General features: G+C 34.4%; 1 protein-coding gene across 1 annotated transcript; it reads right to left on the bottom strand.

Moving 5' to 3' along the window:
* Positions 1–3,025: 3,025 nt before the first annotated feature.
* Positions 3,026–15,782, bottom strand: GUCA1A (guanylate cyclase activator 1A). Its single transcript, XM_039361373.1, has 4 exons — positions 14,364–15,782; positions 6,600–6,749; positions 5,240–5,330; positions 3,026–4,202 (listed from the first exon to the last, which is right to left on the bottom strand). The coding sequence occupies exons 1-4, from the start codon at positions 14,559–14,561 to the stop codon at positions 4,045–4,047; spliced, it is 597 nt and encodes a 198-aa protein (XP_039217307.1). The 5' UTR covers positions 14,562–15,782; the 3' UTR covers positions 3,026–4,044.
* Positions 15,783–15,878: the final 96 nt, after the last annotated feature.

Genomic DNA, 15,878 nt, shown 5'->3' with positions numbered 1-15,878 from the left:
ATCATTTGTTTTACTGTGCAACTCACTATTATCATCTCTTAGATCAGACAATGCAACTCTTATATGTGGGAAGGATAGAATCTGTCTAGTAACCCCCCCTCTCCAGCCCATGGATTAGCTACAGTAGCTTAAGGCCAGTTTTGACAAATGGTTTAGGTTTCCTCCTCCCATAAGAAGTGATTTGCAGTTTTTTCCTGCCAACTGGTGACACCAATCATGCCCCATATTAAATCTTGGATAAACAGTGCCAGTCACTGGCCTTGCTGAAGCCAAATAAAGCTCAGCAGTGCAAACCTGCCAGTAGACATTTGTTTTGCCTATTAATTCTATGAAAGTTCATCACAGTGGCAGGTAGAAAGAGATTTTGAAGAGCCAGTAAAAAAGTAGCATAGTGTCCACAATTCAGTATCAAAGTTTCTTTAATTTCATTGACTACAGTGATTTTGCAGCCATAAAGTTTTCAGAACTGGATAACTGAACAGAGAGCACTGTACATGATAACTCTATATTCTGATAAAGTTTTAACAAAACTTGACTATGAAAGATATGTTGGTATCAGAAATGCATATTTTTGTGACATGAATGTAAGTTAAAGGAGTGTAATTATAGAAATGGCCAGTTGGTGGTATTCTAAGCTATGGAAGAAACCACAACAGATGATTAAAAAATGGACAAAGATGTCATGAAAATCTTTGCAAGTTAAATTCTTCACAAACTTTAATTCCTTCCTTCCTTCTTTCCTTCCTTCCCTTCCCCTTCCTTCCTTCCTTCCTTCCTTCCTTCCTTCCTTCCTTCCTTCATTCCTTCTTTCTTTCCCCTGCAAATGCAGTATGGAAAAGCAGCTCAAATAGATTCTCAGTTACATAGATACATATAGAAGATATTTTGATGAATAAGTAATAAGATATATTAATAAAACTAAAAGAGCGCAAACTATGAATAAGATCCTTTATCATGATGGCAGATGATAAAGGGATACAAGTGGGAATAGCATTCTGGCTGTAAAGGCTGGAGATAAGGAACATATCTTGAAAACTAAACATCTCTGTTGGTGTTTTGTGGAGCAATCTAATGAGTAAACAGGCAAAAGGACTGGAATATAGATGATGAAAGGTAGTGTGTTAGCAATAAAACCTGCAGGTGGTATAAATAATTACAAGTAAATAAATTGATAGTCAAATGGTTTTCAGCTTTTTTTTTATTTTAGAGATGTTTTTATCTGTCAAGATTATGGAATAAATTGTTTAACCACCAACAAGTAAATAGTTTGGTGAGCAAACACAAATGAAATTGATATGAATATATTGTATGGCAGTAAGTCATATTCACTATTTCAGTATTTCCTATCTCAGCCACTAATACCCATGCTGACACTGTTTTACCCTCTCCTCTCTTCAAAAGAGGTGAGGCTGTGACTATGTTATCACAACTACCACCTTAAATTTTTGGCCAGTCCCACAAATACCGCTGACTCCCATGCTCAAATTTGTTGCAGTTTCCAGCAGCTATAGTTCTTCTTTATACTAAGCATTTTAGAAAATTGAAAAAATATACAGTATTGATTCCAAAATTTAAATAAAAATTCCAAACTGATGTTATAAAATGCAAATTTTAATGAGTCATTTCATTGTACTATAAATATAAAAAAATCAGAAATGTAAACTGAAATATATACAGAAAATCAGAGAGAAGTCTATGTAACCAAATCTAATATAAAATAGCTAAAACTCAAGGAAATTATTAATTCCAGTATCAGCTCAATCATTTTCACACCTACCCTGTTGCAATATCAAGTACCTTAGAATATTGCAGTTTCCATAAAGTACTGTAACACAGCACTTATTATGAAGCGAAAGTATAAAGAAATAAAGCTTGCTTTCCTCTTGTTTGATTTTAAAGCAAGCATTAATCCCAAAAAATTTAACTTATTGATTTAAACCTTAATTTTTTTTCTTCCCTTCAGTATAATGTGATTTAATCTGCTTATTCTCTCAGTTTTCTCAAGAAACGGAAACACAATTTTATTCATTTTGTGTGGCAATTTTCAGCTCTATTGTTCATGTCAAAGATGACACCTGCAACTCAAACAGATCTTTATTCATGCCACCACTGATTGGTAAAAAAAGAAAACACACCTTACAATAAAAATTTGACCGAGCTATTCAGAATTCTTCATGTAGCGTTTGTAATTCATACTAGAAAGTACTTTCTAGTACTTTCAGGTACTTTAGGATTCCTTAGCCTCTATTATAAATTTAATATTTATTTTATTTTATTTATGTTATTTATATCACACCTTTATTTATTTATTTATTTATTTCTAAAATTTATATGCCGCCCAATCCCAAGGGACTCAGGGCGGCATACAAAATTAAAACAATAATATGACAATAAAACAATAAAATAAATACATTCATACAACGTGTCCGATCATATCCCGCCCCCCCCTGGGGACATCAGCCCCAGGCCTGCCGGAACAGGAGAGTTTTAATGGCTTTCTTAAAGGCCGGCAGGGTGGGAGTAGTTCAAACCTCGGGGGGAAGTTGATTCCACCAGGTCGGAGCCACCACAGAAAAGGCCCTTCCCCGCCAGCCGACATTGTCTGGCCGACGGGACCTGAAGGAGGCCCAATCTGTGGGACCTCACCGGTCTCTGGGAACTGTGCGGCAGTATGCGGTCCTGTAAGTAACCTGGCCCTAAAAATAACTCAAGGTGGCGAACATATGCAACACATCCTCCTCCTATTTTCAACACAACAACTCTGAGAGGTGAGATGGGCTGAGAGAAAATGACTGGCCCCTGAGGTCACCCAGCTGGTTTTCATGGCTAAGGCAGGAGTAGAACTCACAATCTCTAGCTTTCAAGCCTGGGGTCTTAACCATTAGGCGAGACCAAAGCTAGAAGAGAAATATTTTTTTTTCCTAGTCAAGGGTATATTGGTGTTTTCACACTAATTATTCTTTGTTAAAAATGTAGTCACAAATGTTCAGAATTGCTCTTACAAAAGCCAACTATTTTCCGTTTGTTTTTTTTTAAGAATGATTTTTTTTCATTGTAGTCATTGTAATGCTTAGGCTACAAAATCCCTAATAAATGAATATAATTTAAAGCTTAATCAATTTAGAAAATATTTTAGCATCTGGGGTTTTCTCTATGTACCTGAATTTGAGTGTCAATCTGATACCAACTAAACCTAAACTATGCTTCATTTCCTGTAAAAAAGTACTTAGAGAAATAATAAGTCCCTTTTTAAAAAAAAAATACAGAATTGTTTTAGGGAAACAAAATACTATATGCACATATAAAGAACCCAGATCAAAGGGTGAATTATTTTGTGAAAAAATAGCATATTCTTATAAGAGTAACATTTGCTATAGTAAAATATAGTACTTAATCTTTAAACGGCATGTGCTAAATCTATATAAAGCCAAAATATTGTTCTTGGGCAATATTAAAAAGAACTTCTGAATATGCAAAAAGGCTTATATCAAAGAAGTTATAATAGATTTACAGACTTGACATCAATTTGAGTAAATGGGATTTGCACCACTGATTTTAAAGAACCATTTTTAGATATTCAATCTTGGATGCCATTTGGTCTCACTATTACTTAGGATGATCAAAAAATAGATATCCTATCCAAAGCTGTATTTTTCAATTTTCCTTAATTTGTTTCTCTTCTAGCTTACTTGTATCTTCACCATAAGAAGCAACCACAAGAAGCAGTCAAAATGGCACAAGGCATCTTGTGGATCATAATATTCTTTTATACTTACTTTCCTCACTGACACTTTAAAGACCAAATAAACTAAGGATATTCTTTCATTTTTATGTGTTCATCTGACCAGAAGTATTGATAATTGCCTTAATTTTCTAGGCCAATCTGATGTCTTCATCAATCGTTGATAACGGTTATTCAATGTGTTCATAATAGACAGTGCCTCTTTTACATACAACACAAATATTCTAAATTGTCACAATTTTTAGTGTTGAATTTTTGTTCTCATAATATTATATTTATTATTTAAAAGAATAATAATTTGCTTATTCATCTTTTGTGGATATTCCACATGTTTCAGGGTTCTTTCCATCATTCTGGATCATTTCAAAGATATGTTTGAGGTCCAAGCTACGGGTGAGAATGTCAAGTAGAACCTCATCTTTCTGTACTCCATCTATGAATTCTTCAAGAGACAAATCACCTATAGACACAAACAGGAGAATTTGGTTCATGTATGGCCTGCAGAAATGAATGGGAGCTGATTTTGTGAACTGTACAAAGCATGGATATTCAATTAGCACTAACTGCATCATCCCTTTATACTTAAGTTTGGTCACCTTTTGACAAAAGAAAAAAAAGTTGTAGGTTTTTCCTAGGCTTTTGAAGAATACAAAATTCTCATTTCCATGAGGACATTAAAAAGTTTGATAGATCAATCAACCAAATTCAATTCCATCAATATTTGCATCTGTAAAGGAATTTGGAGTTGACCTTGGAGGTAGAAAAATACAAACAAACCATTAAATTTATTCAGTCCTGAGAAAAAGGAGAACATGAGAAAGAAACTCAAAGCAAACCTACCTTGATTGTATATGGCATAAGATGGGACAGGGAGAAACTTGGACAGCTTTCAAGATTCTGTTATCCTACCTTACTTCAAAACAAGCATTCCTGGAATCCCTGCCATGCCCATTTCTTGATCTAGCCTGCATCAAAGGTTGACATCAGACTTCCAAGTCTGTCCAAGTTTCTCTCTGTGGATAGATGCAAGACTAAAAACTGAAGCAGATGGGTGAATGGATGACATGGCCATATGAGTTTCATTCCACTTACCATTTTCTTACTTTTCAATAAGAAAATGCAGGCTTCAGCTTGCAAATAACTTCTCTGCTTCTCATCTTAAGTAACTGGAAGACCTGATTTCTGTACCTCAATATTTAGCTGGTTTTAACTCTAACTTTCTTGATATGCACTTTGGGCATTTCTCATTGATAATTATTCCTTCATTTTTGAGACTAATTTGAATTGGTGGTAGGTGTAATAAAATAGACTTCAAGGAGGTAGAATTGTTAACAGTTTAACTAGATTCTAGCCAAAAAGGTGGGATAGTATCCAGAAGTGGGGTAGTATCCATTGCTAAATTGTCAAATTAAACCTCTTCCCTACACAGATATCATGATATACTGTTGGATTGCATCCAGCCAGTAATATCTCAGCATAGATAAAGAAGTTTATTACCATCTCCGTTTATATCAATTTTATTGAACACCATATCTGTGAATTCCTCAGCTGACATGATTTCTTGACATGGATTAATGGTGCGAATTGCCTGAAAAGAAAAATAGATATATAATATCTGAAAAGGTATTCAGTTTCCCTACCTGTGAACAGTTTGAATATGTATGATTTTTTTTAAAAAAAGAAAACTAACAAATTCTCATATAGATGCAGCATTTTCCAATGGAAATTACAAATTAATTTGTGATTTTAAAATGTGAAAATCAGATTATATTTTTATATATTTGTTATACAGTTCTAATCTACTCAGTTTTTTGTCTATATATCCATTCATCCAATCTTCTTGCTCTGTTCTTTTGTGTTGGTCTTGGAGAGGTTGTGTAATCTCTTTAAGCTCTTTGCCCACACCAAATGAGAAATAGGAGATAGTCTGCCTGTTGCCATAGTCATTTGACCACTTGACCTATTGATTTAATGACTTTAAAGTGATTCATTTGTCCCCTGCTCCAGCAGAGAGTGGTTCTCCTCTAACAGACATTGATCTGGTGGTAAATTTATTTCTTTATTTTATGTAGCAAATGTATATAGCTGCCCTTCTCAAATGACATGAGTCTGGGCAATGTATAACCACAGTGATAATTAAAACAGTATAACCATCATCAAACATAGAAAAGCAGGAGTGCAGGAGAATACTAATTCAACTTACATAATACATTCTACCCAGAGTCACTTTGAAATGAGATGGGCAGCAAATATATTTAATAAATAACAATCACTTTGCAGGATTCCCATGGGTTCCCCAAGATTGCTGGAAAAAGTATGTTTTAAGGGCTTTCTGGAAGGCTAAGAGGTATGGGGCTAACCTCACCTCAGGGAGAATGTTCACTACCTTAGGAAATTCTAGCAGCTACTATTTAGACTCTTGTTTTTTGGAGGGTGAGGATCTCTCAAGTCTTCCTGCTTCATTAGTGATCAGAGAAGATTGAATGTTAGATTTATCATTACAAGTTTCAAGTACTGTTGATGCTACTAATTTCTCCTGAAGTACCATAGTTACGACAATTATATGTTGTCAATCATCAGTGTTTAATAATGTTGCTAGACTAGCTGGCTTGACCAAGTGATATTATGCAGGGTTTAAACCCATCTCTATTATAAATACAATGTCCTCTATGTTGAATATATTACAGTTTCCCCCCTCATTTTCCTGTACATAAGTAATAGAGACATATGGCACATATAGTGTAAGAGAAACTGAAATTTTTTAGCATCTTACTATCAAGGGCAATGTCTGGGTATATCAACCATATATAATCAAAAGAGCAATTGACTGAAGAAAAGATTGAAGAAAATAATTTACCTTAATGATGTTTAACAACTCATCTCTGTCAATACAGCCATTACCATCGACATCATAAAGTTTGAAGTACCACTTCAACTTCTGTTCCACTTTCCCTTTCAGAACCAAGCTTAGAGCTGCCACATACTCCATAAAATCAATGTAGCCATCCTATTGAAGAGCAAAAAGTGATGTCCTTTAGTTTAAGTAAGCTGGAGCTATACGTATAGCCACAGCTTTTATAAATGTATTTTTGTAACTTAATACTTTATGATTATGATTATTGCTGATGTTGCAGTTATCATCTAATGTTGCCGTTATCCTCTTAAGCTTGAAAGCTCTTATTCAGAAATTATGTTTTCCTTTTCTACTGATTATTTTGCTTAAGGTCAAAAGGTTAAGATCCTATTCACATTCTTGTTTTAGAGTGAAAGTTAAAAGATCAAGCCAGTGTATTTTGTGAAAGGTAAAAATTGTGATTATTCCTATAATAGCATAGCCAGAAAGGAACTTCTCTGCTAAAAATTGTCCCATACAATTGTGTAATAAAATAAAAGCAAATAGTACTGCATGGGAAAATATTCCAACTGAGGATGTTTTAATATTAATTTCAACTGATAAAATTCAGTCATGATGACCACAGAAAATAAATATGGCCCCTTTTCAATCTTCCTTATTGGTCTTCAACTGTTTGCACATTGTTTCTTAAGAAAGCTGCTGGCTTTCTCCGAGCCGTCGTCCTTACCGCTGGCCTCCTCCCCTATGCTATCCTGCACTGAACGGCTGTCCGGCGGCCCAGCCAGGGAACCTCTCAGCTGTTCAGTGACGTCGCCAACCTCCTCCCGGTCATCCTTGTCGTCTCCCTCCCCCCCTCCCTTCAATGTCGAGCCCATGGGGCTTGACCAATGGTATAATATTAACTAATAATAATTTGAAGGTCCATTGATGTTCATTACATCTATGAGGTCAAACAAGGTTTTCAGGGAAGAGATAATGCATTGTACCCACTGAGTTTAGGAAAAATTAAGACCACAAAATAAAAAGTCATCATGAGCATTTCCTAAATGGGCCAATACAAAATAATCAACCCCATAAATTAATTTAAGAAAGAACAGATTTGGAAAGAAGAAGCAAAGTCACATTCATCTGTAATGGTGTCCAAAGAAGGTAAAAAAGCTATCACAATCTTGACCTTTCACACACACACACACACACACTCTCACACAAACACACACAAACATACACACTCACATATAGATCATGGACAATTCTGTTTGTACAGATGAATTTATCTATACAATATCACAGTCTGTAATTAAGGCAGCTTTACTAAATAATTCATAAAATTACATCTTGCTGAATTATATAGGACTCATTTTTACATGCATATTTCTATAGGATAGATTTTCCCATTTGCTATTTGTGTCAAAGTAACACAAATGTGTAGTAGTGAAACCAATCAAAGCTCCATTGTAATTGTAATTTTGATTTCTCTATCCATTATTATTATATTTTGGGATTGTATCAGAGCATTGCTTGTATAATAGCATTTTATAAAAGCACCAACAAAAGCTGTGATTTAGGCTTGAAAGCCTTGTTCAGCACATAAACAAATACTTGAATATAGACACATAGTGAATGAATGATGATATTACTTAGTTCAGTACTGTAATGAAACATCTGCAAACAAACAACCAAGATCAGAAAGCATCAAGAATTCCACATTCAACCATGAATTACAGATACTCTCTTTTATTGAAATATATATATGCTAGATTGAATATATAACTGCTTAATTGCTTTTGATTGTAGTTTTTACAGAACAGTGTATATTTCAGGACCCTTTAATCATTGCATAACTTCCAATGTCTTAAAGAGTATTTCTGTTAAAAGAATTACTAACATTAAATTTTCTTCTATATGGTGTCTATTTTGCTTGATCTTTCATTGTCAAGCACACGTGCCACATCTTCATTCATATAAAGTTATTCTCCTGAATTTAGCATGTCACTAAATTAAGGTGATTTTTATTTTTCATTTGACTCTTCCTAGCAAATATCTCATTGGAATCTATGCATTACAGCTAGGAACTCCTTGAATCTCCTTGAAAGGATTTTGCATACTTCAATCTATTTTGCTTTGATGCAGATAAGCTGCTCAAGGGCAAAGCTGACCCAACAGAAAAGCCCAGTCTAAGACCTTAAATAACTACTCTATAAATCAACTAACTACTACAGAGGAGGATATTTCACAAGTCTATCTACAAATGGAGAACTTTGAAGATCAAAAAATGACTATAAGTGAAGTTCTCCCATTGCCAAAATTAACAGGTATTGACAGACGCGATCGATTGAAAGTTATGACAACCTGGATAAGCAAGCTGAAATTATAATATGGAATAAAATGGACTATACTGTGTATAAGATACTGGAAGAAGGGTAAGAGAATTTTGATCAGATTGATTTGTTGATAAACATTAGTATTCAAATACTGAGATTTGGTGACATAGAAGCAACAGTACGGAAACCAGCTTGGTATAGAAAAAAAGCCAGAGTTAAATTTAAAAATGTGATTTAAAATTTTAATTATTGGGTCGAAAAGGCTTTAGAAATTTGGACTGATTGGACAATCTAATTAAGTAAATGAAAGCAGTAAGATAATAATTGGTGTAATAATATGTCTGTCTTAGATACGATACTTAATTTGGTTGAGAGTTAAATTTTACTTAACAGGTCGAAATGATTTTTTTCTTTTTTTTTTACTCTGTTTATATAGAAAACTACTTTGTAATAGCAGAAGAATTAGAGAGATCTATGAAAAGAGAAGAAAGGGTATTAATTAATGATGTATCAAATTAAGAGATGGAATATATGTGAAAATATTAGAATGTTATTCTTGGAATATTATGTGTTTAGAAGGGATACCCAAAATTGTATTAATATGTTTGTTTAAGATCAATATTGAAATTAGTGGAGCTTAAAAGCAGGAGTGATTTATGTAGATGGAATAGTAGGGATGATTCTGTGGATTGATTGAATTTTTTTTTATTGAAAATTTTTAAAAGTTTTTACAAAAAACAAAAAAGACAACAACAAAAAAAAAACAACCCTCACCCAACCCCTCCCAAACCACCCCCTCCATCCCCCCCCCCGAGCTTCCCAGAGCTGAATATAGGCTTAATTAAAATTTTAAAAATCCTAAAAAAAAAGTTAAACAACTTATAAAATAATTAACAATAAGATATATGTAACAAAAAAAACATAAGCATTAAAAAGAAAAAGTGCTTAAAAAAGAAGAAAAAAGAAAGAAGAAAAGAGATAAAAAAAGAAAAAAGAGAAAAAGTACAATCTATAAAATATCAAAGTTTATATACAAGTTATAAAAAGGCTAAATGGTATTTTTTTATATCCAATTTGTATTGTGTGAAATTTATCCATTTTTCCCATACGGCAAAAAATTTCTCTTGCGATTGCTCCTTTAAGAAAGCCGAAATCCTTGCCATTTCCGCCAGATAGGAAACTTTAAAAAGCCACTCTTGCAAGGTAGGCAAAGATTCCTTCTTCCAATATTGCCCTACTAACAGCCTTGCGGCTGTAATCAAATTCAACATCGATATAACCTCCTTAGCATCACAATCAGTAACAATACCTAACAAAAACAATTGTGGAGTAAATTTTACCCTCTTTCTAAAAATTCTTTGGATATTCCACCATATCTTAATCCAAAAAGCTTTTATATTTTTACACGACCACCAAATATGATAATAAGTGGCGTCCAGGCAACCACATCTCCAACATTTAGGCTGTAAGTCAGGATACATAAGAGACATTTTTTGTGGATCAAGGTGCCATCTATAAAACATTTTATAAAAATTCTCCCTTAAGTTCTGGGCTTGTGTAAATTTGACATTCCTCACCCAGATAGTTTCCCAGGTATCCAGTAGAACTGGTTCACCAAAATTTTGTGCCCATTTAATCATACAGTCTTTAATTAGTTCTGATTCTGAATCCAGTTCCACTAGAACCCCGTAAATTCTCTTAATGTGAGTTCGTCTTTGATCCTTTACTTGTTTAAAAAGATTTTCATCTTCTCTAAGCAAGCCCATATTACGATCCATCTTCCATCTATCCACTATTTGTCTATATTGAAACCATGAATAGGTAATATTTTCATGTAGTAAATCTTCCAAAGATTTTAACTGCCAATTTTGGCCATCCCATCTAAGTAGTTGTGTATAAGAAACCCTATCCATTTTAATTCCTCTCTTTATCCCCTCTATCGCATGCCAAGGTATAGCCCATAATGGTATTTTAAAATCACTTTTATAATATTTCCTCCAAACCCGAAGTAGAGAAATCCTTATAATATGAGATTTAAAAACCCGATCCACTTTTTTATTAAAAATTAAATAGGCATGCCATCCAAAAAGTAAATCCCAACCCTCCAGATGCAGTATTTCTACATTTGTTAAATTTACCCAATCACTAATTAATGTTAAAACCACAGCATCATAATATAATTTCAAATTCGGTACCTTGAGTCTACCTCTCTCACGGAAATCTTGCATAATTTTAAGCTTTACCCTTGGTTTTTTCCCTGCCCAAATAAATTTATTAATGCCTTTCTGCCATTCATTTAAATTAACCTCATTCTTTAAAATAGGTAGCATTTGAAACAGAAAGAGAAATTTTGGTAAGACATTCATTTTAATCACTGCAATTCTTCCCATAAGAGATCAAAGCATACTCGATTTCCCTATACTGAGACATAAGAATATCCTCTTGTGAGGTTTCCATCTTTTTTTCCATATCTTGGAATTTATCTTCAAGGAGGTCTACTTTATCTTCAACCTCTTCCACTCTGGAGTCCAGCTTCTCAACCACAGAAGCCAGGCCTGATAAAGCTGTTACTATGTCTTGCCTCAAGATAGTATTATTCTCCTCTAAAAGCTCCTTCATTTCCTCTTTACTTTCAGATTTATTCTGTTTAAGAAGGTCTTTCATTTCCTCTTTACTTTCAGACTTGTTCTGTTCAAGAAGTTGCTTCATTTCCTCTCTGATTTGGGATACAGCATTACCTTTTATCTTTAATATCTTGTGCAGATAAGCCTGGCAAAGGAGGAGAAGGTGAAGGTGTAACTTTAGGTTGCAGTACTGGTGGTGTAGCTTTGAGTTGTTGTTGTACTGTTAGAATTGCAGGAGAAGAGACCACCTTAGAAACTATAGAAGCTGGTTGCCTCTTTGAAGCCATTTTTCAAAATCTTATTCTCTCCTTCTTTCTTCTTAAAAAAAAGAAAAAGAAAATACTAAAATCCTTAAGGTTTAGAAGAAAAAACCAGGGAGAGTGCAAGAAAAGAAATTCAAAACCTCCAAAACGCTCTCAAAAGAAAAGAAGAGCTTAAAAGCAGTCCATACGTTTCATTTAAGTCCGTTCTTTCTTTCCGGAAAAAAAAAGCAAAGCACTTTCAAAACGCCATCTTACTTTCACTCTCCAGACCAGTAAAAAACAAAAAAGAAATCAACATGAACTAAAACAGAAATAAAACACTACACTCCAAATAAAATCCTTTAGACAGCTCTGTCTGCTTTAGAAGTCACTCACCAGAACACTTTAAGCGCGGAGATGGTAGCGGTGTTTCACTTTGTTTCCGAAGAAACAAAAACAGCTGGGAGGCGGAGAAAGCACGAACTCCGAGGGAGCACTCTTTCTATCCCCCCCAAAAAAATCCAGGGGGAGTTAAGAGGTTCTACCTCTATTCGTGTAGTCTCTACCCCTTCCCTTCGCCCGGGAAGGGGATTTCGAGCCACGGGCCAGCTGATGTCCGCTGTGCTCCGCAGATCTAACGCCGTCCCAGGAGGACGGCTACGAAGTAGCCGCCATCATCGTCGCTGACCACCGGAAGCTCGATTGATTGAATTTTAAGAAGAAATAAATTAAACTAAATTTGCTATATTATGTGAGGAAATAGAGGGGGGAAATTTTTTAAGATATTAATTTTAGTTATAACTGGGCTGACAGGGTGTTCATTCAAGGTAAAAATCTCCTCCCCCTGTCTCTCTCCTGGTAGCTAACAAAGTGGGAGAGAACCCGTGGCTTAGAGGTTATAACATCTGCCTAACATGCAGATAGCCCAGGTTCGAATCTCAGAAGAGTAAGTTTGGCTGATGAGGGTTAAAGGAACCCGAAATAGCTATACCATTCTCTCTTTATTCTTTGTTAGCAAAACCTAAAAACCTAAAAATGTAAAATGATGTCGCAGTTAGTGACTGCTGCTTGTGGATGGCTCTAGATTGAGCTGATACAGGCAAAAGAAAAGAAAAGAAAGAAGATTTCTTTCTCCCATATCTGGGCTGACAGGGTGTTCATTCAAGGTAAAAATCTCCTCCCCCTGTCTCTCTCCTGGTAGCTAACAAAGTGGGAGAGAACCCGTGGCTTAGAGGTTATAACATCTGCCTAACATGCAGATAGCCCAGGTTCGAATCTCAGAAGAGTAAGTTTGGCTGATGAGGGTTAAAGGAACCCGAAATAGCTATACCATTCTCTCTTTATTCTTTGTTAGCAAAACCTAAAAACCTAAATATATATATATATATATATATGACTTGTTTTGTTATGATTGATTACCTTTTCACCACGGTGTTTTCCTGAGCACTTTGATATTAAAATTAAAAAATAAAATAAAATGTATATTAAAAAAGAAAAGAAAACCCCAGCCTGCTTCTTCAATGTCAACAAACAATTCCACATGTACATACTTTCCCTCTGAAACAGCTGTTCTCTCAATGTTCCCCATTCTGAATCTGAATCCCTACCGCTGTCAGTTGTCAACAGTTAGCTTCATAATATGAGTTAGTTAAAATTGTAAGACAGCACCATTCTGGACAGCCAGCATTTTTACTGTGGAATGGAAAGCTGATTCAGCATTATCATTTTATATTTGTGCAACTACAACAGATATTGTTACTATTTGCCACATTGAAATTATTTTGATATGAAAAACATTTTTGTAGAGTAAGTATTTAGAGACTGATCTAAGTAAAAAAGTAAATGACAAAAGAGGAGCAACCTAATGTTGGGTAGAAGGAAATTACAATAAAAATCATTCTGTTCTATTTCTACTTATGAGCCTTTTAATCAGACAATTCTAGACTTCTGAAGACTAGCTTATTCTTTTAAATTACCATTTAATCCCAAAATAATTAATTTAGCCATTGTAACAAATATTTTTTTTAAAAAAAGATACCCCATGATTTATTTATATAACACAACAATGTGAAATATGACATAGGAATTGTGTGCAGAATTAATCCCGACATAATGCTATTGTGCTTGAGTGAAACTAGTTAGTAGTTAATTTTCACAGAAACAAATGCTATCACCCACAGTAGAAAATGAATCAATGCATATAAATTACTTCATTGATCATTGCATTATAGATCTGTATATGTGCCACTTGCTTTTATGTCAGCACAAGCAAAAATCTTGAAGCCCATTAAAAATTAATAAATCATTCTGGTATCATCTTTCATATATTATACTTACCCACAAATATATCATGTAATAAATTTGTTGCTCCTTAAAGAACCACAATACTCCATAAGGTTATCTTGATCAGATCAACATATATAAATCTTCTGCAACTTAAATGTTTTCTTTCTCCTTGCACACACACACACATGTGCAAATACAGAATATTGTATGCAATAATAATAATTTATTAAACTTGTATGCCAACAAACTCTCAACAACTCTGGGAAACTATAACTATTATATTAAATCACTTACCTTATTAAAATCAAATGTATCAAACATTTGTTCAATGTATTCATTTGATGGTTGACTCAGATTTTTCAGTCCAAAAAACTGTTTAAACTCATGTAGAGTCAATTGTCCAGAGGGACACTCTGTCATAAATTTCTTGTACCACTGGTGGCACTCTGTGGTACTCAGTTCTTCAACAGATTTGCCATCCATATTCCCCATATTTAAAGCAAAACAGAGATACACGTCTTTTGAGGAACAGTGCGGTATTCTAAAAGTTTTTTTCCCCTCTTTATTAAATATTCATATAGAACAAATATCTCAGAGAAAAACTGATGAAGTAGAAAGGACAGAAGCTGTTAAAAATAAACTTCTTTAATGAGGAAGGTGAAAAAGCTCTTTGAGAGTTTTAAAATAGTGACAGCTTCTTCAAAGCAGCTTCTGATGTTTAAGTAGGCGCTAAAGACTTAATACTAAATAGCCAATGAGAGAAAAGTTCTGTGATGGGTTACTAGTGTCATAAAAAATTGAGACCAAAAATAGAACAATGTAAAATGAGAGACTAATTGATTATAAGGCCCAGAAAAAGATTGAAATGGCCATAACCATAGCTCTGAAGATAGCTTAATAAAATATAATCCACTTTTGATTATGTCAGCCATGAGAAAACTAGAAAGAGTTTGTGAAAACAATTGTGTTGTCTTTCACAGTTTCTATTACTTTCCTTGTGGAATCATAAAAATTTGAAAAGGCCATTAAATTGGAAAGCAGGCCCATTCAAATAAGCTTAAGCAATGCTCTCAACTGAATTCTAAAGCTCATTGTGCAATAGACACATTGCATGATAGACACAGTGCAAGAAACAGTCCACTGGGTTTTACTGAATAATTATACAGTAAAGATGAAATAAGTACAACAAACTAAGTAGTATGTTATACATAACCATCTCTTCTGCTGAGGTATGCAGATAGCATCACATAGTAATGCTAAAGCTAAGGAAAGACACTGTTAATGATTTTCCTCATGTACAAAGTATATAATAATAAGCATGCTGCATGTCCCTGCCCTTGTGGTCGCTTTCCTCTTTTGTTATCTTTTACTAAAAGCCATAAAATTCTGTGCAGACATTGGCTGCTCAGGGATATAAGTAAATTGAACCAGGAGATGTGGGTATATGTTTAAGCTCCTTTTTACAGATTTTTTGCATTGCCAAGGATTCTCTAAGCACAGTCAGCTAACTTTTGGAAGCTCTGATGATTCAGAAATTCAGAAGAGGTAGACCTGCCCATCATAGGACTCTGAATAGAGCAAATATAGAGTTCTTAACAGAATTTCAAATGCTTACTAGACAAGCAGACAAGTGAAGACATAGATGCGGCACATCTATATCTTTTTTGTGTGACTTTGAGTCAGTTTTGACTCCTGGAAACTGCCTGGATTAGTGCCTACAGTTTTCTTGGCAAGGTTTTTCACAAGTGGTTTGCCTTGCCTCCTTTCTAGGGCTGAGAGAGAGTAACTGGGCAAGTAATACAACTTGTC

The sequence above is a fragment of the Crotalus tigris genome, unplaced genomic scaffold (genome assembly GCF_016545835.1).
Source record: "Crotalus tigris isolate CLP2741 ecotype Arizona unplaced genomic scaffold, ASM1654583v1 scf7180000019259.915256, whole genome shotgun sequence".
In the NCBI taxonomy this organism is placed as follows: domain Eukaryota; kingdom Metazoa; phylum Chordata; class Lepidosauria; order Squamata; family Viperidae; genus Crotalus; species Crotalus tigris.
This window is presented reverse-complemented; position numbering and strand designations above follow the sequence as displayed.